The sequence below is a fragment of the Lepus europaeus genome, chromosome 21, assembly GCF_033115175.1.
Source record: "Lepus europaeus isolate LE1 chromosome 21, mLepTim1.pri, whole genome shotgun sequence".
NCBI classification, from domain to species: Eukaryota; Metazoa; Chordata; class Mammalia; order Lagomorpha; family Leporidae; genus Lepus; species Lepus europaeus.
Window position 1 is genome coordinate 56,810,913 of NC_084847.1, and position 24,639 is coordinate 56,835,551.

General features: G+C 62.5%; 1 protein-coding gene across 2 annotated transcripts in view; it reads left to right on the forward strand.

Moving 5' to 3' along the window:
- Positions 1–239: 239 nt before the first annotated feature.
- Positions 240–24,639, forward strand: part of TNRC18 (trinucleotide repeat containing 18) — a 74,164-nt gene continuing 49,764 nt past the window's right edge. For both annotated transcript variants that reach the window (XM_062180448.1, XM_062180449.1), the window contains exons 1-4: positions 240–565; positions 19,774–19,929; positions 22,012–22,137; positions 22,508–24,184. In XM_062180448.1, the coding sequence (XP_062036432.1) occupies positions 379–565; positions 19,774–19,929; positions 22,012–22,137; positions 22,508–24,184 (2,146 nt within the window). In that variant the 5' untranslated portion in view covers positions 240–378. The remainder of the gene's footprint in view (positions 566–19,773; positions 19,930–22,011; positions 22,138–22,507; positions 24,185–24,639) is intronic.

A 24,639-nucleotide genomic window follows, 5' to 3' on the forward strand; every position in this document is an offset into this window, starting at 1 on the left:
TGCGCGGTGCCCCGGGCCGGGCGCGGCTGCGGAGCCCGCCCCGGCCGAGCCGCCCCTGCGCCCGAAAGGCGAGGCGACTTTCCGAAACGTGTCGATTTTTCTTATTTTTATTTTTTTTTCCTTTTTCTCTTTTCGGTGTCTTCCGCGGCTCCTCGCCTCTCCTTACCAAGACCCTGCGTGCGCCGCCTCGCGCTACTCCGCCCGGCCGCCCGGACCGGCCCCGCCGCCGGCCGCGGGCCCCGCTGGCCGCCGCCATGCACGCCGCGGAGCCCTCGCCGCCCCGGGACCTTGGGACTACGTCGAGGCCGAACTTTTAGGTCCCGCTGAGCGAGGCCCGCGGGGCCGGGTGGGGGGCTGGCCGCGGCACCCGCGCGGAGGATGGATGGCCGAGACTTCGGGCCCCCGCGGTCCGTGCACGGCCCCCCGCCGCCGCTGCTGTCCGGCCTGGCCATGGATAGCCACCGCGTGGGCGCCGCCACCGCCGGACGCCTGCCAGCCTCGGGCTTGCCGGGCCCGCTGCCGCCCGGGAAGTACATGGCCGGCCTCAACCTTCATCCGCACCCGGGTAAGTGCTCCCGTGCCGGGGCCCGGGGCCCCGGGGAGGGAGGCCCTCGGCGGCACGGGCGGCCTCGGCTCCAGGGACCGGGGCCCCAGCCGCTGGGGCCGGCGGCGCCGGCGGAGAGGGTCTCCCGATGCGGCTTCGCTTTCCCCGGCCGGCCGGGCCCAGCCGCACCGAGGCGCGAGCGTCTGCCGGTCTCGGAGCCACCAGGGGGGCGACTCCAGCCCTCCACAGCCCCGCACCCCGGCCCCTGAGCGTGAATTTGGGGCGGGGGGGAGGGCGGCACCGGGGCTGTAGTTTTCAAAATCCGAGCGAACGGAAGACCAAGTGCCCGGGAGACCGCCGCTCCCTGAGCTCAGACCTTGGCAGACGCCCGTGCGCCTCGGGGTCTGCTCCTAGCCCCGCCGCTCGGCGGCCAGCCGGGCTCCGGGCGCCCGGGGACTCCAGTCCTGGGGCCTTGCCTCTGGCGGGCGGGCAGCGGGCTTCGGGGGTGTCCTCTTCCCCCGGCAGCCCGCGCTCCTGTAGGTGGCCAGCGTCCCCGACCCGCGTCCCCGGGTTCTCTGGCGCCGAGGGCGCGCGGCGCAGCGGGGAGCGGGCGACCGAGGGGAAGCCCTGGGTCTGGCATAGAACCGCGCAGGAGGAGGTGGCCGGAATGGTCTGCGCCATTCCCCGAGAGGGGCTGCCCGGCCGCGATGGGGACAGCACCCGGGAGGGCGAGCGCCGCGGAGGCAGAAGCAGGCTCGGCCGGGCCGTGGCGGCTGAAGCCGGGGACGCGGGGGCCTTGGTCGGCGGCCGCCCCGGGACTCCTCCCCCGGCGTCTGCCTGGCGGCCCACGCTTTGGCTTTTATATATTAAAAAAAAAAAAAAAAAAAAGTCGTCGTCTCCAAACTGTAGTTTAGGACTACGTGGTTTCCCGGCGCACCCCTTGTCCTGGGGGTCTTCCAGGAGAAACCCCCGACCTTCCCCCTGCGCCGCGCCCGGCGCACTCGCCCGCTCGGCGGCTTCTCTCTGATTTCTCCCCGGGAACTTTTTAGGAACCCAGGCCCGGGGGGCTCAGCGGGACAAAGGGCCTTTGTGCGGCGCCGGGCGGGGGAGGGGCACACGGGGCGCGCGGTGGGGGGGTGGCGGAGATTCCCGTTGGAGCGGGCCAGGTGGGCCCGGGGGTTCCAATGTGCTTTTTGGGAGCTGGGGGTCGTGTAGGGCCGGGGTCTTCTCCCTGGAGTGAGGGGCGCTGGAGCCCCCTCAAGGACTTGGGAGAGGCCCACGGGTACAGATGCCGTCTGGGCCTGCCCTGTTGCGCTCCCGGCCTAGGTTACTGTGGCTGTGCGTCCGCGTGTGGTCGCTTCTGTGCGTGTGTGCGTTTTGCGCTCTGCGGGTCACTTGGTCGGCCCGCGGTAGTGACGCGGCTCAGGGGTCTGGGGTCAGACTTGGGGCCCCCCTCCCCACCGGCAGGCTGTGCGGGGCTGGAAGGGGCTCCCCTGCGCTGCTCAGGGGGTGGATCTGGCCCGGGGGCCGGGTGCGGGGAGTGTGTCCTGATGCCGCCCAGTGGGGACAGCTGCTGCTCAGGCCGCACCTTCACCTCCTCCCGCGCGCCTCGGGCGGAGTGACCAGCCCAGGACTCCTTCCAGCAGGAGGTGGCCCTGGAGTGAGCCTCCTCTCCCTGCCTCCTGCGCCCGGAGCTGCCTGGCTTCTGGGTGCCTGGCGGCTGAGGGTGTGGAGGAAATGGCGGGAAGGCACCGCTGCTCTCTGGGCCTCGTGAGGGCCAGTGCTGCCCCCTCGCTGTCCCCACCCCCGCTTCCAGTGGCCTCCGGGAGACCTCGGACCCCAGGCCGACGCCCAGAGCCTAGCCCTGGCTAATCCCATTAGCCAGGAGGTGGGGGAGCTGCCGTGTTCGGTCTTTGGGGCGGTGCCCAGCACTCCCCAGCTCTCTTTGTGGGGTGCAGGGCCAGCATTTGGCTTCCAGCTCCGCACCCTGTCTCTCTTAGCTGTCAGCTCCCTGGGTTGTGCCAGTCTTATCAGCTCCATCTTGATTTGTTTATTTTTGGGCTGGGAAGCCGAGGGCCTGTGCCGTTGTGCCCGGGTCACACCGGGAGGGAGTGAGAGGTGGTCCCCGGTGGAGCCCCTTCCCATGGGGGAGGATCTGGGAGTGGCTGTGGGGCACCGGCCGCCTCGGGCTTCAGCCCCTTTCTCTGCAGAAGAGGGGGGGGACAGGGGTTTGCATCGAGGGAAGAGTGGCTTTTACCTTTCCTGTCACCTTGAGGACAGGTAGCACAGCCCGAGCCGTGGCTACTGGAAGGGGCAAGGGAGTGGGGAGCGCCTGGTGGGCCCGGCTCTCAGCTGAGGGCTTGGCGGGCCTGCACTGAGCCCCTCACGCAGTTAAAGGGCGATTAGCACAGTTTGGTATCTGGATATTGATTCTCCCTGCCCCTACAGCCGGGGCTGAGTGGGGTGGGGGAGGGTGGGCCCCAGGATCAGCAAGGGGAGGCCCTGTGCTTTGGCCTGGCCGTGGACAATAGGGGGCCTGGGCCTTCTGCAGGGCCCATCAGATGGTTACGTCGTCGCCCAGGCTCTGGAATCCGGCCGGTCGGCCCACTGGGATTGACTTAGCAGGAGCAATCAGGACTAGCCGGCCCCGCTGATGGGATCCCGGAGATAAGGGGCGGCCTGAGGAAGGTTCTGGAATCGATAAGGGGCGGCCTGAGGAAGGTTCTGGAATCTGCCGGGGCCTCTCGGGCCTGCTGGCTCTCTGCGCAGCCTGGTTCTGCAGCTCCCCACCTCTGGCGCCTTCTCCTTTCCTCACTCGTTCATTTACTCAGCAAATAATCCAAGCGCTCCTCGCGCCTGCCAGCCGCGGCGCACCCAGCGGCCGAGTCCCTGGCCTCCTCGCAGCTCGGAGCTCGCTGCTGGCGTGGGAGCTGCAGCAGACACACAAGGCAGCCGAGGAGAAAATGAAACGCCCGGGTCTGGTCTGGTCTGGCCGAGCGGCGAGGGCGCTGTCACAAGGGCCGCGAAGCCTGTGCTGCAGGGGCCAGGACGTGGGCCATGCCGCGGGGCAGGTGCATCCCCGCCGGTCCCCCAAGGCCAGACGTGAGACTGTGGGAACGGGCACGGGGAGACGGCGGGGGGGCGTGACCACTCCTGGCCAGGGACGTTTTGCAGAATTGGTCTGGACTTCCAGAAAAAGAAAAAAAAAAAAAAATGACCGTGGCACACAAGACAAAGAAAGGCCGAGAACTGTGGTTGAATACAAGGCCACGCAGGGCCTGGCTGGATCTGGGATGGGGCAGAACCGGCGTGAGGAGCAGTAGTCGGGGCGGTGTAGACTGGAGATCAGCCGAGGGGAATCACAGATCAATATTAGGTTTCACCGGGTGGATGACAGGGCCGTTATGTAAGGGAACGTCCTCGTTCTAAGGATGTGAGAATACGGAAGCACGTTGGGGGCGAGGGCCGCCGTGGCCAGGGCGGCTCGCTCTTGGGAATCGCCTGGGGAGAGTGGGAGGGCGACTTCAAAGACCGGGGTCACCGGTGGCGAGTGATGACGGTCAGAAGGACAGTTGGTCATGCCACTTCAAACTTTCTCTGAAGTCAGAATTATTTCAAGTGAGCATTTAAAAGAATTCAGCTGGGTTCCTGGCCCGAGACCGGGAGGGCTAGAAGCAAGGTGACCATGTGCACCGGGAGGCCTGTGGAGGGGGGAGGTGGCCGTGACCCCTTGGTGGGGAGGAACAGACTTGGGGAAGGGGCGGGGATTAGGCGTTTGCGTTGGGGCTGGCTTGGGGAAGCTCTTGGGCTCCTGGCCTGACCCAGTCCCACCCAGTCTTAAACCCGGACTCCAGTGCCATCATGCAGGCTTGCTGGCCCAGCTCTCCACGCCCTCCCCCCCCTTTTTTTCTTTAAGATTGATTGATTTGAAAGAGTGGCAGAGAGATCTTCCGCCCACAGGTTCACTGCCCAAATGGTCACAACAGCCTGGGCTGAGCCAGGCCAAAGCCCGTGGCAGGGGCCCAAGGACTTGGACCTTTGTCTGCTGCTTGCTCCTAGCAGGGAGCTGGCCTGGAAGCAGGGCTCCTGGGACTTGACCGGCCGCTCCGATCTGGGATGCTGGTGTTGCAAAGTGCAGCTTAATCGCCACACCACAAGGCCTGCCCGCCAGCCCAACTTTTTTTTTTTTTTTCTTAATATTTATTTTACTTATTTGAAAGGCATAGTTGAGGGGGGGTGGCATGGGTGAGGAGAGAGAGAGAAAAATCGCCCACCCACTGGTTCACTTTCCAAGTGGCCACAATGGCCAGGGCTGCACCAGGCCAAAGCTGGGAGTCAGGAGCTCCACTCGGGTCTCCCACTCAGGTGCAGGGGCCCAAGTACTTGGACACCATCTGTTGCTCTCCCAGGCCTGTTAGCAGGGAGCCGGATTGGAAGTGGAGCGGCCGGGACTTGAACCGGTGCAGGACCTGAACGGTCAGCGTTGCAGGCTGCGGCTGAACCCCTTGTGCTACAACGCCGGCCGCCCAGCTGGAGTGCTCTGAGAACGGGTCTGGGGCCTTCCCAGGGCCTGCGGGGAGCCCTGGCCAGTGGTCATGCGGGACCAGGGTCCTTACGCTTGCTGGAGACGCTGGCCCAGGGGCTCAGGTGTATGTCTTTCTCCCTAAGCCTTGATTTTCTCACCTGCAGAATGGGTCCGCTGATGGTCCTGGATTCACTCGGAGGCCTGGGTGAGCAGGGGCCCTAGCCCGGTGGTGGTGCCCTGCTGTGCCGACAGCGAGTGTCGGCTGGGGACGCCCAGGGCCCTCGTGCCGGTCCCGGCTTCTCCCGGAGCCTCTGCGTCGGTTACTAAGTCCTCGGGCTGGGCCACAGCCGTCCTAGGCGTCCAGCCTGACTCAGCACTGCCTTCTCTCTCTCTCTCTCTCTCTCTCTCTCTCCATGCAGCTGAGGGCAAAATGCTTCAGTCTGGAATTCATTGAAGTTTTACAAAATGAACAGGGCGCTGTCACAAACAGGACAGCTCCAGACTTGGGGGGGGGGGGCGGCATTTCCCGCCAGCTGGGGGCTCCCTCCAGTCATTGCACACCCCCCTCCCCTGCAGTGTCATCTAGGTTTGCCTGTGTCCCGAGTGGATGGGGTTATACAACTTGTCTTCTATTCCCGGCGAATAGAATATTGTGGCGAGCTCCATCCGTATCTTGTGCGTAGCGCTCATCTGCGGTTTTTCACTGCTGTGTAGTATTCCAGCGTGATTGTTGTGTGACTTACCTGTTTGTCTGCTCCTGGCCATTCAGACCGCTTCGAGTGTTTGCCAGAACAGTGTGCAAGTGTGCACACGTATGTGCTTCTTTCTTCTTTTTTTTTTTAAAAAAATTTATTTATTTGAAAGAGTTACACAGAGAGAGGAGAGACAGAGAGAGAGAGAGAGAGGTCTTCCATCCGATGGTTCACTCCCCAATTGGCCCAATGGCCGGAGCTGCGCCGATCCGAAGCCAGGAGCCAGGAGCTTCTTCCGGGACTCCCATGCGGGTGCAGGAGCCCAAGGACTGGGGCCTTCTTCTACTGCTTTCCCAGGCCACAGCAGAGAGCTGGATGGGAAGTGGAACGGCTGGGTCTTGAACCAGCGCCCATATGGGATGTCAGCGCTGCAGGCCAGGGCATTAATCCGCTGCGCCACAGCGCCGACCCCACACGTATGCACGTATGTGTTTCTTTCTTTCTTTCTTTCTTCTTTTTTTGTTTTTTGGACAGGCAGAGTGGACAGTGAGAGAGACAGAGAGAAAGGTCTTCCTTTGCCGTTGGTTCACCCTCCAATGGCCGCTGTGGCCAGCGCATCGCGCTGATCCGAAGCCAGGAGCCAGGTGCTTCTCCTGGTCTCCCATAGGGTGCAGGGCCCAAGCACTTGGGCCATCCTCCACTGCCTTCCCGGGCCACAGCAGAGACCTGGACTGGAAGAGGAGCAACTGGGACAGAATCCGGCGCCCCGACCGGGACTAGAACCCGGTGTGCCAGCGCCGCTAGGTGGAGGATTAGGCTGCTGAGCCGCGGCGCCGGCCGTATGTGTTTCTTTGGACTGAGGTCCATGAGAAGGAACAAAGTACGCGTAGGTCCAGCATCAGTAGCTCCAAATTTTCCAGTGCTTATACTGTTTTAAATTCTCGTGGCTTCGTATCTTTGCCAATATGTGATGTCAGGGTTTTTAAATGATCCATTCCAGGCCAGCGCTGCGGCTCACTAGGCTAATCCTCCGCCTGCGGTGCCGGCACCCCGGGTTCTAGTCCCAGTTGGGGCGCTGGATTCTGTCCCGGTTGCCCCTCTTCCAGGCCAGCTCTCTGCTGTGGCCCAGGAGTGCAGTGGAGGATGGCCCAAGTGCTTGGGCCCTGCACCCCATGGGAGACCAGGAGAAGCACCTGGCTCCTGGCTTCGGATTGGCGCAGCGCCGGCTGTGGCGGCTATTTGGGGGGGTGAACCAACGGAAGGAAGACCTTTCTCTCTGTCTTACTCTCTCTAGCTCTGCCTGTCAAAAAAAAAAAAAAAAAATCATAAATGATCCATTCTGGGTCAGGCGCTGTGGTGCTACAAGTTCAGCCACCACTTGGGGTGCCTGCATCCCACATCCGAGTGCCTGGTTTGAGTCCCAGCTGCCCCACTTCCAGCCCAGCTTTCTGCCAGTGTGCCTGGGAGGAAGCAGATGGTGGCTCTAATATTTAGGTCCCTGACACCTGCGGGGGAGACCCTCATGGAGTTTCTGGCTCCTGGCTTCAACCTAGCATAGTGCTGGCTGTTGGAGGCATGGTGGGGGGGGGGGGGGAGTAAGCCACTAGGTGCAAGCACTCTCTCTCTCTCTCTCTCTCTCTTTCTATTACTCTGCTTTTCAAATAAATAATTCTTAATTTTTTTTATTCATTATAGTAGGTATGTAGTAGGATTTAGTTGTGTGTGAAATTTTTTATTTATTTGAAATTTTATTTATTTGAAACCAGCAGAGGTACAAAGAGAAAGAGGCAGAGAGAGAGAGAGAGAGGTCTTCCATCTGCTGGTTCACTCCCCAGATGGCCACAACGGCTGGAGCTGATCTGAAGCCAGGAGCCAGGAGCTCCATCCTGGTCTCCCACGCAGGTGCAGGGGCCCAGGCACTCGGGTCATCCTCCACTGCTTTCCCAGGTCATATTGGAGAGCTGGATCAGATGTGGAGCAGCCAGGACTCGAACTGGTGCCTATGTGGGATGCTGGCACTGCAGATGGTAGCTTTACCGCTGTGGCACAGCCCCAGGCACCAGCCCCTGTGTGTGAATTTTTGAGCTTTTATGTGATTTATTTTTTTAACTATTAAGGGATATTTTATGTACAGAAAAATGTGCTCATTGAAAGTGTAGTGCTCTAGGCCGGCGCCGTGGCTCACTAGGCTAATCCTCCGCCTTGTGGCGCCGGCACACCAGGTTCTAGTCCCGGTTGGGGCGCCGGATTCTGTCCCAGTTGCCCCTCTTCCAGGCCAGCTCTCTGCTGTGGCCCAGGTGCTTGGGCCCTGCACCCCATGGGAGACCAGGAGAAGCACCTGGCTCCTGGCTTCAGATCAGCGCGGTGCGCCGGTTGCAGTGCGGCAGCTGCAGCGGCCATTGGAGGGTGAACCAACAGCAAAAAGGAAGACCTTTCTCTCTGTCTCTCTCTCTCTCACTGTCCACTCTGCCTGTCAAAAGTTAAAAAAGAAAAAAAAGTGTAGTGCTCTGTGTTGTGCTTACAATACATCTTAAAGTCAGAGTAACATTTCAATGTGGGATGGTTAGGAAGAGTTCTGGCCCCCGCCTGCCTCTCCCATTCCTCCTTGCACTTTTCATTCTCTTGGCTTTTTCATCCCTCTTCCTCCCTTCCTTCCTTGTTTCAAGATTTTATTTAAGAGGTAGAGTTACAGACAGAGAGAGGGAGAGACAGAGAGGTCTTCCATCTGCTGGTTCGCTCCCCAAACGGCCCCAACGGCTGGAGCGGAGCTGAGCTGATCTGAAGCCAGGAGCTTCTTCCGGGTCTCCCACGCGGGTGCAGGGGCCCACGCACTTGGGCCATCTTCTACTGCTTTCCCAGGCCACAGCAGGGAGCTGGATTGGAAGAAGAGCAGCTGGGACTCGAACCTGTGCCCATATGGGATGCCGGCACCGCAGGCAGAGGCTTAGCCTACTATGCCACGGTGCCAGCCCCTTTCATCTCTATTTCTAGGGAAGAACCTGCTTCTCCCACTGGTGATTTCTGTTCTGAGATTCTCTGGTGACTTCTAAGGACAACGAGGACTGGCACGGACTGCCCGAGACTTAATTCTGGGTCTCTGATTTGTTAGATTTCTTCACCTCCGTACCTTGATTTTCTCATCTACAAAATGGACAGTAATAGCCAACTTCCTGAGGTCATGGTGGAGACTGAGTAGTTAGTACATTTCAAACTATTTTTGTTGTTACGGCCTTGTAAACCGTTGTCCGCATTTCAGCCAGGTGGAAGAGTGAATTTCGTTTCTTTATTTTCCTGCAGTTACTAATCGCCTCTGCTTTTCATCTGCTGGACTTTGATCGCTCGTTATGTGTATCGTTTGGGGGTATCAGTCAGATGAACTGTGCCTTTCTTGGAAATGTCCTTTGGCTGTTCTGTCTTCCTTCTCCGGCCTGGTCTGCCTGCTGCTCTGGCCCCTTGCAACGTCCTCCCAGCCCCCTCTCTCTTGGTTGAATTCCTGTTTCTCGATTTCCATGCCTCCCGGTGGCTTGGTCTGCTTTGTTTTGGTGGAGCACATCCTGCAGTAGCTTTCTGCAGAAGGGATGTTGGGAGGCAAATTTTCTGAAGCCTAGAATGTCTGGAAAACCGCTTGTGCTGCCTTCGTGCTCCAGTGAGTTTGTAAATAACGTGCGTGGCCTTAGGGTCTTGAAGGGATTGCAACACTACCTGTCACATTCCAGTGCTACTTTTGAGGAATATGATGCCATTTTGATGTGTAAACCGTCTTTTCCCCCTTTTTCAAAATACTTAACATCTTTGGAGCCTCATAATTGTGAAGAGCACCACCACACGCTCCATCACCTCTAGCTACGGGGCCTCGGGCATCCTACCTAACCCTCTCTGCCTCTGTTTTCTCTTACGTAAAATTGGCCGGTGCTGTGGCACGGTGCCTTAAGCGACCGTCTGCAGCGTAGGCGTCTCGCATGGGCACTGGTTCCAGTCCCAGCTGCGCTATTCCAATCCAGCTCCCTGCTATGGCCTGGGAAAGCAGTAGAAGATGGCCCGAGTGCTTGGGCCCCTGCACCCGCATGGGAGACCCGGAAGAAGCGCCTGGCTTCATCCTGGCCCAGGCTTGACCGTCGCGGCCACTCCGGGAGTGAACCAGCAGATGAAAGAGCTCCTTCTGTTCCCCCACCCCCATAACTCTGCCTTTCAAATAAATAAATATTTTTTTTTAAGAAAGGATAATAGTACGTACGCCTTAAGGTTGTGTGAGGACCGGGTTCTGCAGGCGAACGCCTGGCACCGAGGAAAATCGGAGCTGTGACTGTCTTTGTTTTTATCGCCGTCGTGCAGGTCCATGTTGCTGTGCCTATTGTGGGGTCCAGTGGGGTGCTCCAGTGTCTTGTGGGGGTCCAGTGGGGGTGCTCCAGCATCCACATCAGTGGGGAAACTTTTGTTAGTCTTACTAGCGAAGATTTTTAAATTACTCTTAAAAACGGAAAACAAGCAATTTTTAAATAGAAAAGAAAGTATAAGTAGATACAACGCAGTGCCCAGGAAATGAATATTTCACATGATTCGGAAGGCACAGGGAGCTCTCCATCTGCTGGGTCTCTCCTCCCGTGCCCACCACAGCCAGGGCCGGGCCAGGTACAGGTAGGAGCCAGGCGCTCCCTCCGGGTCTCCCACGTGGGTGCAGGGGCCCAGTGTTGGAGTGTGCACTGCGGCCTCCCAGGGTGTGCCTTGTTTTTTTTTTTAAGACTTATTTGTTTGAACGAGTTAGAGAGGGAGAGACAAAGATCTTCCATTGCTGGTTCGCTCCCAAATGGCTCCCACGGCCAGGGCTGGGCAGGCAGGAGTCAGGAGCTTCTTCCAGTTCTCCTGCGTGGGTGCAGGGGTCCAGGCCCTTGGGCCGTCTACCGCTGCTTTCCCAGGCCATAGCAGAGAGCTGGGTCCGCAGTGGAGCAGCCGGGACTCGAACCGGCGCCCATATGGGATGTGAGTGTCACGGGTGGTGGCTTTGCCGGCCCCTTTGTTCTGTTTTTGAGGACAGAGTCTCTTGGAATCCTTCAAATCAGTTTTTTAATTTGCCTATCAGTTCTTATCACCTGGGTGTTTTTCTGGGGGTGTCTTGTTCCTGTTTGCTGCGTGCATCTGTTCTCATTTTCTCCTCGCTTTGTCTTCTCCGTGGGTTCTCGGCTTCGGAGACGTACGGGGGTCCCCCTGGGGTCCTCTGCAGCAAGGGCGGGGCTTGTTACCCAAGGAGGAATTCTCTGTGTGTGGCCCGCCCTCCTGGGCCAGCACCCAGCACCCAGCCCACGCGCACCCCGACCTGTGCGCGCACGGAGGCTCCTTTTGGTCCCCAGCCCTGAGTTCGCGCCATCAGAGGGCTCCCCCTCTTTTCCCAGAAAGCAGGGCTCCGGGGGGGGGGGCTGGCTGCCCGCTGCCCACCATGCCGCCCTGGCCAAGCGCGCATCTCCATCCCCGCGCTCGCTCCCCATGCCGCCCCGCACGTTGTCCCTGCGTGATTCTCTCTAACTTGGTTTTCTCTCGGGTGGAAGCCGCTCTCCGCAGGGCCACTCCTGTGGGGCCGTGGCCTTTGGGAAGGGTTTGGATGTAGCCGGTTCTGGGCACACTGCTCTCCGCTCTCGGTCCGCGCGCCTTGGCTGCAAGCTCAGGCTTGGGCATGTCCCGGGGGTCCTGAGGTGGACACGCACCTGCATTTCACCCCTGGGGCTCAGGCCTTGACCCCGCTCCCTGGCTCCCTTTTAGGACGCCCTGGATGTAAATTTGAGCACCTGCTTTGTGGGCTGGGGTCGGGCTGGGGCAAGACAAAGTCCCTGCCAGCCGAGTCAGAGGGACCACTGCTAGGCCGCTGCGGGGGGCGGGAGGGTCCGGCAGAGGTGAGGCTGGAGGTGGGGGCCAGCGAGACCCTTGTGGTGGGGCTGGGCCCTCATGGTGGGGCGGGGCTGCCTGACACAGACTGGAAGCACAGTCCCCTCTTTGCCGCCGCCGCATGGGAGCTTGGAGAAGGGGGGCCGTGGCCACAGGTGACGGGGCCCAGCAGTAGTGACAAGGATGCATGGGGTGAGGCCCCCCGCTAGCCTCCAGCTCTGGGGTCTCAGGACCTTAGTGCCCCGCATCGTGGACGCAGGTGAGGCCCGGGGGCTGGGGTGCCTGCCAGGGCTCAGGCTGGGAGTGAGGCTGAGCTCTGCCTGAAGGCGGCCTGGCCTGGAGCTGGGGGGTGTGTGGGTTTTTCCTGCTCGGCCCCCCCCCCCCGTTTGTATGTATGTATTTTTATGCATTGGATCCTGTAAATTTTGTCAGTGTCAGGTTATCTGCAAGTGACTCAGGGTGTGGTGTTGCTGTGGGTACATTTGGTAGCCCGATTTTATGGAAACTTTGAAAGGCTTATTTATTTTATTTAAGATTTATTTATTTATTTGAAAGGCAGAGAGGCAGAGGAGAGAGAGAGAGAAAGAGAGAGAGAGAGAGAGAGAGAGGGAGGGAGGTCTTCCACCCAGTGGTTCACTCCCCAAATGACCACAATGGCTGGAGCTGCGCTGATCCGAAGCCAGGAGCCAGGAGCTTCTTCCAGGTCTCCCACGCAGGTGCAGGGGCCCAAGGACTTGGGTCATCTTCTACTGCTTTCCCACGCCACAGCAGAGAGCTGAATGGGAAGTGGAGCAGCCGAGACTCGAACCAGCGCCCACATGGGATGCTGGCACTGCAGGCTACGGCTTTACCCGCTATGCCACAGCGTCGGTCCCCTAAAGACTTATTTATTCATTTGAAAGGCAGAGTTGCGGTAGGGGTGGGGAGACAGAGGGAGCTCCTTGATCTGCTGGTTCACTCCCTGAGCGGCCCCGAGGTCAGGGCTGAGCCAGGAGCCTCATCCCCGGGAGCGGGGCCGTTCTCTGCCGCTTTCCCAGGCCCTCTGCAGGGAGCTGGGTGGGAAGTGGAGCAGCCAGGACACAAACCGGCACCCATATCGGGTGCTGGCGTCACAGGCGGCTTTACCTGCCACACCACAGCACTGTCACCTGACCCACGGCACTGACCAACTTTCCCTGTCTGACCGCCCACCTGCAGGCTTTTTCCAGGGTCTGGAGGAGTCCCAGCCCTCCGCCCACGGAGGCGTTTCCCCCACAGGCATCTTCAGCAACCTGGGTGGTTCTGCCTTTTTTTTTTTTTTTTTTTTTTTTTTGGACAGGCAGAGTGGATAGTGAGAAAGAGAGACAGAGAGAAAGGTCTTCCTTCTGTTGGTTCACCCCCCCAAATGGCTGCTGCGGCCGATCCGAAGGCAGGAGCCAGGTGCTTCCTCCTGGTCTCCCATGGGGTGCAGGGCCCAAGCACTTGGGCCATCCTCCACTGCACTCCCTGGCCACAGCAGAGAGCTGGCCTGGAAGAGGGGCAACCGGGACAGAACCGGTGCCCCGACCGGGACTAGAACCCGGGGTGCCAGTGCCGCAGGTGGAGGATTAGCCTGTTGAGCCGCGGCGCTGGCCTGCCTTTCACCATTAGGCTCCACGCCTCTCGGAGTGGCGGGAAGCAGCGGGGTCAGGCATCCTGGTGCAGCGCCTGAGCCATCACCGCTCGGGACACGGACATCCCACGTCGGAATGCCAGGGTGGAGTCCTGGCTGCTCTGCTTCCTCTCCAGCTTCCTGCTGGCAGCACCCTGGGAGGCAGCAGGCAGTGGCTCAAGTGCTGGGGTCCCCGTCCCCCACCTGGGAAACCACGATGGTGTTTCAGGTTCGTGGCTTTTGCCCTGGCCCAGCCCTGGGTTTTGTGGCCATTTGGGGGAGGGGAGTAGCAGGTGGAAATCTCTCTCTCTCTCTCTCTCTCTCTCTCTCTCTCCTCTTCTCTCTCTCTCCTCCTCTCTCTCCTTTTCCTTTCTCTCTCTCTCCTCTTCTCTCTCTCCTCTCTCTCTCTCCTTTTCTCTCTCTCCTTTTCATTTCTCTCTCTCTCCCTCCCTCCCTCTCTCCCTCTCTCTCTCCTCTTCTCTCTCTCTTCTTCTTCTCTCTCTCTCTCCTTCTCCTCTCTCTCTCCTTCTCCTCTCTCTCTCTCTCTCCCTCTCTCCTCCTCCTCCTCCTTCTTCTTCTCTCTCTCTCTCTCTCTGCCGTGGCTTTCACAAGCCGGGTAGCAGCATTGTTTGCCGAGGCCTGGCCTGTTTCTCCGCGCCGGCCAGGTGCTGGTGTCCGTCAGCCACACTACCCGTTCTGATGTCCCCAAGTACCTTCTCCATCCGCCACGTCGCCTTTGCTGCTGTTGACCTGTTTCAATTTTTTTAAAAAAATATTTATTTTGGGGGCCGGCACTGTGGTGCAGCGGGTTAGCACTTACGTGGGTGGCAGGGGCCCCCACCGCCTGCTGCCTCCCAGGGGAGAGGGCAGACAGAAGCCTGGGCGTGTGCTGGAAGGGCTTGCGCAGCACCCAGCCCACCATTGCTAACTGCGGCTCGGGTGTGTGGGGGACCCTTTCTGGGGACCCTCGTGGTTGGTTGCCTCCTGCTGTTCCCGGGCTACTGTTGGGGACCTGGGGTGGAGAATGAGGCAGAAGCAAAGCCCAGACGTGGATGGGGGGCCGTGGGTGGGGCGGGAGCCTAGGTGGGCTCGGCAGGCCGTGTGCTGCCGGGGAGGGCGCTGGGTTTCCTCCCATCGCAGCTTCTGGGTCTGCAGAGTGGGTAAGAAGTTGCTGTCCGCCCGAGCCTGCAGGCAAGTGACCGTGCCAGGATCTGGAAGGGCAGAGAGACCCAGCCCTGGACTCACAGGCCACGAGCATTGCGGTCTCCAAGCACTTGGGCCATCTTCCATTGCTTTCCCAGGCGCCTTCGCAGGGAGCTGGATCGGAAGTGGGGCATTTGGGATGCCTGTATTGCACGTGGTGGTTTAGCTAGTTACGCCACAATGCCAGCCCACACAATTTTTTAAAAAAGATTATTATTTGAAAGAGAAGGAGAGAGACACAGAGAGAGATGGGTCAGTCTTCCATCTGCTGGTTCACTCCCCAGATGGTTGCAAAGGCTGGGGCTGGGCCAGGCCGAAGCCAGGAGCCAGAAGCTTCATCCGGGTCTCCCGTGTGAGTGCAGGGGCCCAGGGACTTGGGCCGTCTTCTACTGCTTTCCCAGGTTATTAGCAGGAAGCCGGATTGGAAGTGGAGCAGCTGGGACTTGAACCAGCACTCGTATGGGATGCCGGGGTTGCAGGCCGTGGCTGCACCACAGCACCAGCCCAGACTTTAAATTTTTATTTCACAAGAGGACAAGTGATACTTGGGAGGTGGTCTTCCTCGGACCCCTTTCTTAGCTGCTCTGAGCCCCAGCTTTTGTAAGTCAGTACCCCCTCCCCCCAGCCCGTTGAGCGCATGGTAAGCCCCCCCTCCCCCACCCCGTGGACTCTGGAAGCCTCAGCCGATGCCGACCCCTGCAGATCCCGCTGTTGTGTGCCTGTGCTGAGCCCCCATGGGCGGAGAACAGCTGTGAGTGACGCAACAGAGCGATCGTTACAAGACGCCCTAATAAAAGTTAGCCGGACGGGATCGCCCTCCCTCTTTCTCTTGAGAGGTGGAATTTTCCATTTAATATTTTCGGACTGTGGTTGACCACCGGCAGCCGAGACCGCTGATAAAGGGAAGAGCAGTAATGAAATAGCCGGCGCTACGTGGCGCGCGCCGCACGCTCCGCACTCTGCAAACAGGAGCTCGTATCGCCTACATCGGCCGCGTCCCACAGCCCGGGGAAACGCAGACAGCTGCCCCGAGACGCCGGCACGCAGTGTCCCAGCCGGGCTCGTGTCTGTGCCCTCTCCCGGGAACCCTCTGTCTCACTCCTCCCCAGGGGGCGAGCGGCTCCCGTGTGGCACAGCTCGGATCCCAGGGTTCCACTGGTGGTAGCCCTGCTCAGTGTCACTGTTGACACAGCCTCCACGTGGTGGACACACAAGGCCGTCTCCAGTTTGGTGGGGATGAAGGGGCGAGGGTGAAGACCCTCCCCTTGGCTCCTGGTGGCCCTTGTGGGACTCCCCCACGGCAGGCTGGTCCCTGGGCTCTGCAGCTGGGGAGCCCCTCCCAGTCCTGCCCCTGCCGCAGGCCTGTGTGGCTCGGTTGTCTGCTCCAGCAAAGGCTGGGGTGGAGATCAGTCTCAGCCGGTGGGCGGTGGTTAAGCCTGCATTGTGCCGGGGCTTGTGGAGTGGGGTCAGCGTTCATTCCCATCAGAAACGTGTGTGTGTGCGCACGCGTATGTGTGTGTGTGGTGTCCACAGCCAATGGTTTTAGCTTCCTTCCACTGGTTCACTCCACAAATGGCCTCAGTGGCCAGAGCTGGGCCAGACCGAAGCCAGGACCCAGAGCTACTTCCGAGCCTCCCACACGGGTGCAGGGGCCCAAGCACTTGGGCCATCTCCCACTGCTATCCCAGGCCATTAGCAGGAAGGAGCTGGATTGGAAAAGGAGCAGCCAGGGCTTAAACCAGCGCCCTTGTGGGTTGCTGGTGCTACAGGTGGAGGCTTAACCCGCTACGCCACAGTGCCAGCCCTGGGTTTTAGTTTTGAAAAATTATTTATTTTGGTCCCTGGCGCCGTGGCCCAGTGTGTTAAGCTGCTGTGATGCCCACATCCCACATGGGCACCAGTTTGAATCCCGGCTGCTCCACTTCCATTCCAGCTCTCTGCTGATGGCCTGGGAAAGCAGCAGAAGATGGCCCACGTCCCTGGGCCCCTGCGCCCGTGGGGGAGACCTGCGTGGAGTTCTGAGCTCCTGGCTCCTGCTTGGGTTCGACTTGTTCGGCTGTGTGGGGAGTGAACCAGTGGACTGAAGCTCGCTTTCTCTGGGTCTCCTTCTCTAACTCTGCCTTTGAAATACATACATATATTTTTAAACAGTTTTAGCCATTTGAAAGGCAGAGTTACAGATCGAGAGAGAGAGAGAGAATGAATGCTTCCGTCTGCTGTCTCACACTCCAAATGGTCCTAACAGCTGGGGCTGGGCCAGGAGCCAGGAGCCAGGAGTGTCTTCTGGGTCTCCCACATGGGTACAGGGGCCCACAGACTTGAGCCTTCTTCCACTGCTTTCCCAGGTGCGTGAGCAGGGAGCTGTATCGGAAGTGGAGCAGCCGGGACACAAACCGGCGCCCATGTGGGATGCCAGCGCTGTAGGAGGCGGCTTTAATTCCCTATGCCACGATGCTGGCCCCAATAAATAAGTCTTTTAAAGAACGTTATTTGAGAGAGAGAGAGAAGAGCTCGTTCACCCACTGGTTCATCCCCCAAGAGCCCGCGACAGCAGGTGTTGGGTCAGGCTGCAGCCTGGCACCCGGAACTCCTGGGTCTCCCATGTAGGTGGCGGGGACCCAGGTGCTTGAGCCATCGTCACTGCTTTCCAGGGTGTGTGTGAGCAGGAAGTTGGAGTCCGAGCGGAAACCAGGACGGGAGCCAGGCCCTCTTGATGTGGGGTGTGGCGCAGTGTGGCAGTGCCCAGGTCAAGAGGGCGAAAGAGGTGGCACAGAGAGCCCTGGTCACCAAGGGGCAGGGTGGGAGCGGGGAGGGGACGAGACCCCCCGGCTCAGCTCATCAGCTTAGCTTTGGGGGGTTCACACGGTCCGGCAGGCAGGTGAGCTTTGGCCCCTGTGTCGCTACCTTCTGGGTCAAGCTGGGTAGCCCCTGCATGGGAGCCTCAGGCTGGGGTGGGGGCTGGCCACTGTGGCCACTCAGCCGGCAGCCTGGAGACCCTGGTGGCAGGGGCAGGTGGTGGCCGCTTGTCTGCTCCTGGCCTGGGGAGACGGGCGGGGACAGCCTGAGGCTGCTGAAGCCCCATTGAGGTTATGGGGCCCCTCTTGGGGGTCAGGGGCTACCTTTCTCTCTCCTCTGAGTCCTCTTGTGTTACGGACTGCCCTGGGCCTGTGTGCATAAGTGACACATCCTCGCTGTTACGCCACGGAGCCCCCACTGCTGGGGAGGGAAGTGGCTCGGGTGGGAGGGGCGGACAGTAAGCACCCAGGCGCACAGATCTGTGCCTGCACGTTGTCACAGGCTGGTTCCGGGTCTGCCGGGACCACCGGGGGTCAGGGACGGTGGCAGCAGAGCGAGGCGGGGTCTAGAAGGAGGTGGGGAGGGGTGGAGCAGGTGCCTGAGTGGCCAAGTCTGATCTGCACTGGGCAGCCGCTGTCCAGCCGTGGCCGGCGGGCAGTTCATGGCCATCAGTGCCACCGTTCTCAAAGCCAGGCCAGCAGGGGTCACACGCCCATTTTGCAGAGCTGTAAACAGGGCCCAGAGTGGCCCTGCCTTGCCCCTGTCCCCGGGGACCCCCCGCCGCCTGACCCAGCCAGGGAGGAGGGAGCTCTCGCACCGTTGGGACCTGTGGTGGGCGGGGGCCGTTGGTGGCATCTGGGCCCAACGCTCCGGCGGCCCGGGTGCTGCTTCAGGGCGGGTTTCACAAGCCCGGGCAGGGCAGGCCCCGGCTGCAGGGCTTCCGTGGGCCCGGGGCAGGAAGAGCTGGCTGCTGATGTAAGCCCTTGCGCAAACCTCTGGCTGCCGGCTTCCGGAGCCTTCCGCCCGCCTGCCCGCCACGGTGAGGAGGAAGCCTGGGCTGGGCAGGGCCCAGAGGCCCTGCTGGCCCAGCGTGGGCCGCATGGATGGACGGAGAGGCCACCACGGCCCTGCGGCCCGAGGGCTTGGCGCCGGAGTCCGGTGAGGGGCTGGGCTGGACCGCGGGAGGCGGGCCCGGGGGTGGCTTGGGGCGGATGGGGCGGGCGGCGGCGGCCCCCTGTTGTCCTGCCTGCTTCCGTCTCTGTTCTGGGGGACTGGGGTGGAGCCCCTGGCCCTCACGGCCTGGGTTCCCCGTGCATACCCTGGTGGTGCCAGGTCGGGCGTTTTGGGGTCCCGTGTCCCAGGAGGGGGTCGCTTCGCATCTGTGTTGTGTGGGCTCTGCAAGCCGGGCTTCTGGACACCCCAAGATGGGGCTGGGGTCTGTGAGCCCTCTGCGCTCTGGACCGGGGTGGTTGGGCGCTAGAGCCCCACATGCCAGGCCACCTGCCTTCCGTGTGCCAGCTGCAGCCAGCGCCTCAGAGGGGGTGTCTCCGGCGGCACACGGGGGCCCCGTGGGGGCTGGGTGAACGCTGGGCCCAGTCCTGTGTTTGGGGCTCGGCAACCTCCTCCCAAGGGTGCTGGTGAGAGGATGGAAGTTGCTTGCGGGGCAGCTCTCCGTGAGTGGCACTGCCGCTGTTGGTGACTCTCATTTCTGTCATACACCGCCCGTTCTTACCGTCGTTTGCCATCATCCAGCGCGGGCTCCCCTCTTCGGTTCTGAAAGGCAGACGTGTTTATGCCCATTCTGCTGATTGGCAAACTGAGGCCTGGAAAGGGAACTCCTTGTCCCAGGTCTCCCTCTGGCCCCTGACCCCGGGGCCTGCCTGCGTCTTGCTTTGGAGCCGGTGGGGCGGAGCCCCTGGTGGCAGCGGGGAGGTGTCCTGTTGAGTGTGGGTGGCCAGTTAGTCAGCTGGGCTGGACGAGGTGGGTGTGGCTCCCATCCGGGCCCCAGCCTATCGGGATCGCCTTCCCAAGTGGCAGTTGGTCAGCTCGGCCCTTGCTAGCGGGGACCTTGGCTCGCTGGAGGGATGGGCCCCTCCCCTCTGGGCATGGCTCCTGCCCTGTGCACCCTTGTCCACAAGTGAGCTCACCCATCCATGAGCCTTACCTTCCTGGGCTGTGCAGTGGGCACGTGGGCTGGCTGAGGGCTGCCGTGGCTAGCTCACGGAAGTCACTCTGTGGGCCCGGGTGTCCTCCCTGGTCTCTGTGGCCCCGGGAAGCCCTGCCCCCCACTTGCCTGAGACTTCCCTTTGCAGGTGGGGAGTAGGCGCCTCCTCTGACTTGGGAGGGGATCCGGGCTCACAGAGCCCTCCCTGGGGGCGTGGCCGAGGTGGCAGCGGGCCAGGGCTGTGGGGGCGGGACGTCTCTGGCCATCATGCCTGTGTCAGCTCCGTGCAGTTGGGGGCGGTGGGGGTCTCGGGGCGGCGACTTCACGGCCTCCTTCTCTCCACAGGCGAGGCCTTCTTGGGCAGCTTCGTGGCCAGCGGGATGGGCCCCTCAGCCTCATCCCATGGGAGCCCGGTGCCCCTGCCCTCTGACCTCTCCTTCCGCTCGCCCACCCCCAGCAACCTGCCCATGGTGCAGCTGTGGGCGGCCCACGCCCATGAAGGTAAGGAGTGGGCGGGCGGGCGGACGGGGCTGCCTGGTGCCATCCCCACCACTGTGGCCCTTTTGCCCCAACACTTTTTTTTTTTTTTAAAAGATTTATTTTATGTATTTGAAAATTAGAGTTACACAGAGACACAGAGAGAGGGAGAGAGAGAGAGAGGGGTCTTCCATCTGCTGGTTCACTCCCCAATTGGCTGCAACAGCCGGAGCTGCGCCGATCCAAAGCCAGGAGCCAGGAGCTTCCTCTAGGTCTCCCACATGGGTGCAGGGGCCCAAGCACTTGGGCCATCTTCCACTGCTTTCCCAGGCCACAGCAGAGAGCTGGGTTGGAAGTGGAGCAGCCGGGACTTGAACCAGCGTCCATATGGGATACTAGCTTTACCCGCTATGCCACAGCACTGCCCCCCCCCCCCCCCCAGCACGTCTCAGGTCTGCCAGCCTCCCCCTCCCCAGCATGGTTACCCCTCCTCTCTGGGTGGTGGGGTCAGCCCTGGTCACCTGACTTCCCTGCCCTTCCTCCATTGACTGCTGTTCCCTGCTGTCACTGGGCCTTTGCACAGCTACCCTCCTGCCTGCAGCTCCACCCACCTGCTGGCCCGCTCAGTGCACCTGCTCCTCTCCCCACCCTGTTCCGGGCAGGCGTGTGAGCCCTGAGGGCCTGGTGTGCTGGCCCCACCTTCTCACTTAGAGGCTGGGTTATTTACTAACCCTGGGGGCAGAGGGCCCTCTTGCTGCAGCCTTGTCTCTGTGGGGGTCGCTGAACTCTGTGCTCCTGGAGTCTCCTTCCCCGTTGTTTGGGGAAAGACCCTGGAGGCCCTGCTCCCCACCCCCACCTCTCCCCTGGCTGTGCATCCAGGCTGCCCAGGTTCAGGTCTCTCGGGTTCCTCCTGTGGGCCCCGCTAGGTTCTGCCAGATTGCAGGGCTGGGTGCACCCCCTGGGCCGGGGTCTCTGCCTGGTCTTTGAAGTACTGCTCCCATAACAGGAAAGCCCCCAGGCCATTCTGCCCGGCTCCCTGGGGAAGTCCTGTGGAGGCCCCCTGCACGGGGCCTGCCTCTGTAGGAGGTGGGGTTTGGCCAGGCCTTCCTGGCCTGGGTCCCCTCTGGACCTCGCCCTGTTAGCCAGGGGCAGGGCGCTGCTGTGCCACCATCAAGCCCTGAGGTTCCTCCCCCCGCCACCTCGTCCCAGGTGCTGTGGACTTGATGAGCTTGCGGGACACTGTGGGGACTGTTGTACCCACTGGACAGATGACATGGCAGAGGCCCGCTGCCTGTGTGCGCGCATCGGAACACCTCTGTCTGGGGCTTCTTGCGTTCTGTGATTGTTGCTGACGGCAGTCAGATGAGGCTGGGGGAGAGGACCCCAGCCTCAGAGGGCACTCTGGAGGCCTGGGGTACCTGGGTCCCTTAGGGGTGTCCAGTGGGCCCCGGGGTTCCCTGTGCCTAGGCGCAGAGCATCAGGACCCTTGCCTGGGTGCCTGGCCACCTAACTTTCCAAAGCTGTCATTCCCCATGTCCCTAGAGGGCTTGCTTCTGTTCCTGTCTTTGTCCCACAGTGCCCTGATTCTGCGCAGCCCTGGTGAGGGGCTGGGAAGGACCCTTAGCAGGAGGAATTCCTCCCGGCAGCCAGAGAGGCTGGGTGCGATGAGGTTCAGAGAAGGCAGGCGACGAGCCCAGGTCACACAGCAGAGAAGGGGCCCTGTTCAGACCAGTCGGCGGGGGGCCGAGTTGGGCCGAGTCCAGGCTGTAGGGTCGGTGGACCTGGGGTTCAAAGCCAGGCTCCTCCGCTGAGTGACCCTGGACACGGGGTCCCCTCTGAGCCTCGGCTTTCCATGACACGAGGATACACAGTGGAGCTGCTACCTCTGTCTCGAGGTTTTCATGAGAATAACGCGGCAAAGCGGCACTGGTGTCTGGCCCGCTGCCCCCAGCCCCTCCCGGGTGGACCCCCTCCGATCCCCTCCTGGGGGTTTTGAGAACCTGAGCCCCCAGGGGCTGCCTGGGACCCGAGGCAGGGCTGGGAGCCAGATAGGTGTGGCAGCGGGGAGCTGCTGTGAAACCAGCCCGGCTTCCCCCTCTTTTGCAGGCTTCTCCCACATGCCCAGCGGGCTGTGCCCATCCTACCTCCACCTGAACCACCTGGAGCCCCCCAGCAGTGGGAGCCCCCTCCTCAGCCAGCTGGGCCAGCCCAGCATTTTCGATGCCCAGAAAGGTGAGAGGCAGGAGTACAGGAGAGGGGGGCTGGGGGGATGGGAGAGGGGGGCTGCGGAGACTCCTGGGGGGGGCGTGTCTCAGATCCCAGCTGTATTTTCCTAGACCCTCTCTGCGATGCTGTTTGGAGACCCCAGCCCCAAGGGGCCCGCACAGCCTCCCTGGGGGCCTGCCGATGGCCTCCGGGCACCTCGGACACTTCCCTTCCTTGTTGAGCCCTGCTTGGGCCTCTGGGCAGCTTTTAAAAGGCCTCTGTCCTTTGGCGGATGGGGGACCCTCGGGAAGGTTCGCAGGCAGCGGCACTGCTCTTGGGGCCCCGGGATGGGTTGGGGGTGACGTCCTCTGGCTCACTGTGGGACCCCTCTCTGCAGACGGCTTCTACCTGGCTGCCCCCGGAGCGCCCAGCGCCCTGCACTCTCACGCGCCCTCCTCGAGGACCCCCGGGGGCCACTCCTCGGCTGCCCCAGCCAAAGGCTCCGCCTCCTCTTCGTCCTCCTCTTCCTCGTCATCGTCCTCCCGGGAAGGGCCTGCCAAGGAGCGCGCGGGCCGCGGCGGGGAGCCGCCTCCGCTCTTCGGCAAGAAGGACCCGCGGGCTCGTGAGGAGGCGGCGCGCGTGGTGGACCTGACCCAGGAGGCGCGCGCCGACGGCCGCCAGGAGCGCGCGCCCCCGCGCCTAGCCGAGCGCCTGTCCCCCTTCCTGGCCGAGGCCAAGGGCAAGGGCGCGCTGAACCTGTGCAACGGCGCGGGGGACCCGGGGCTGCCCGCCTTGGTGGCCGAGTCGGGCCGCGCCGGCGCCAAGGAGGCGGCCCGGCAGGACGAGAGCGCGCGGCTGCTGCGGCGGGCCGAGGCCCTGCTGCCCGCGGGGCCGCGGCCCTGCCCCTCGCCGCTGCCCCCGCCGCCGCCGCCGCCGCCGCCTCTGCCCAAGGGCCCGCCCGCGCCCGCCGCCTCCGCGCCCGCTGGCGTCTACACCGTGTTCCGCGAGCCGGGCCGGGAGCACCGCGTGGTGGCGCCCACCTTCGTGCCTTCCGTGGAGGCCTTCGACGAGCGCGCGGGGCCCATCCAGATCGCGTCCCAGGCGCGCGACGCCCACGCCCGCGCGCGGGAGCGCGAGGCGGCCCGGCCCGGCGTCCTGCAGGCGCCCCCCGGCTCCCCGCGGCCCCTGGAGCGGCCCGAGGCCCTGCGCGAGAAGAACTCGGTCATCCGCTCGCTCAAGCGGCCGCCGCCGCCCGCCGACGCCCCTCCGGCCCGCACGGCGCGCGCCTCCCCGGACCCCCGCGCCTACCTGCCCGCCAAGGAGCTGCTGCGGCCCGAGGCCGAGCCGCGGCCTTGCGAGCGCGCGCCCCGCGGCCCGGCCGCCCAGCAGGCCGCCAAGCTCTTCGGCCTGGAGCCCGGGCGGCCGCCCGCGCCCACGGGGCCCGAGCCCAAGTGGAAGCCCTTCGACCTGGGCAACTTCGCCACCACGCAGATGGCCGTGCTGGCCGCGCAGCACCACCACGCCGGCCGCGCCGAGGACGAGGCCGTGGGGGCCGCCTCCAAGAAGGCCTACCTGGACCCGGGGCCGGCGCTGCCCCGCGCCTCGGCGCCCTGCGGCCGGCCCGGCGCCGACCTGCACCCCGCGGCGCACGCGCCCGGAGAGGCCTCGGCCATGCAGAGCCTCATCAAGTACAGCGGCAGCTTCGCGCGCGAGGCGGTGGCCGTGCGCCCCGGCGGCTGCGGCAAGAAGAGCCCGTTTGGAGGCCTGGGCACCATGAAGCCCGAGCCGGCGCCCACGTCTGCGGGCGCACCCCGGGCCCAGGCCCGCCTGCCGCACCCCGGCGGCCCCGCCGCGGCGGGCAGCGGCCGGCAGCTGAAGCGGGACCCGGAGAGGCCCGAGAGCACCAAGGCCTTCGGGCGCGATGGCTCTGGGGCCCAGGGCGAGGCCGAAGTGCGGCACCCGCCGGTGGGCATCGCCGTGGCCGTGGCCCGGCAGAAGGACAGTGGCGGCAGTAGCCGGCTGGGGCCCGGCCTGGGCGAGCAGGAGCGATCCTTGTCGCTGAGCACCGTCAAAGGTACGTCCACGCTGGCTGGCCGGCTGGCTGCTGGGCCTGGCTTGCTTTGGCCCTATCCGTGCGCTGTGGCCGCGATGGGAAGTTCAGTGCGGTTTGGAACTAGAACGGCGCAGAACATGCCGGAATGGTCTAGAACATTCCATCTCCTCAACACCTTGGGCGCTTTGCCGGCTTTCCCTGAGTTTGTCTTGCCGTGCACACGTGTGTTGGGCCGTGGCAAACACGTGGTAGCAGCACCGTGTGTTACGGTTGCAAATAGTCTGCTGAGCGCCGGTACCACAGCTCAGGCCGTGGGTGTTCTGGTTTCCCGCCTCGTGGTGGTCTGTGTTCCGAGGGTCGCGATGAGTGGATGAGTGTGTGTGTGTGTTTTTTTTTTTTTTTGGAGACTTGTTTATTTATTTGGAGAGCAGTGTTACAGAGAGGCAGAGAGAGAGGTTTTGCATCTGCTGGTTCGC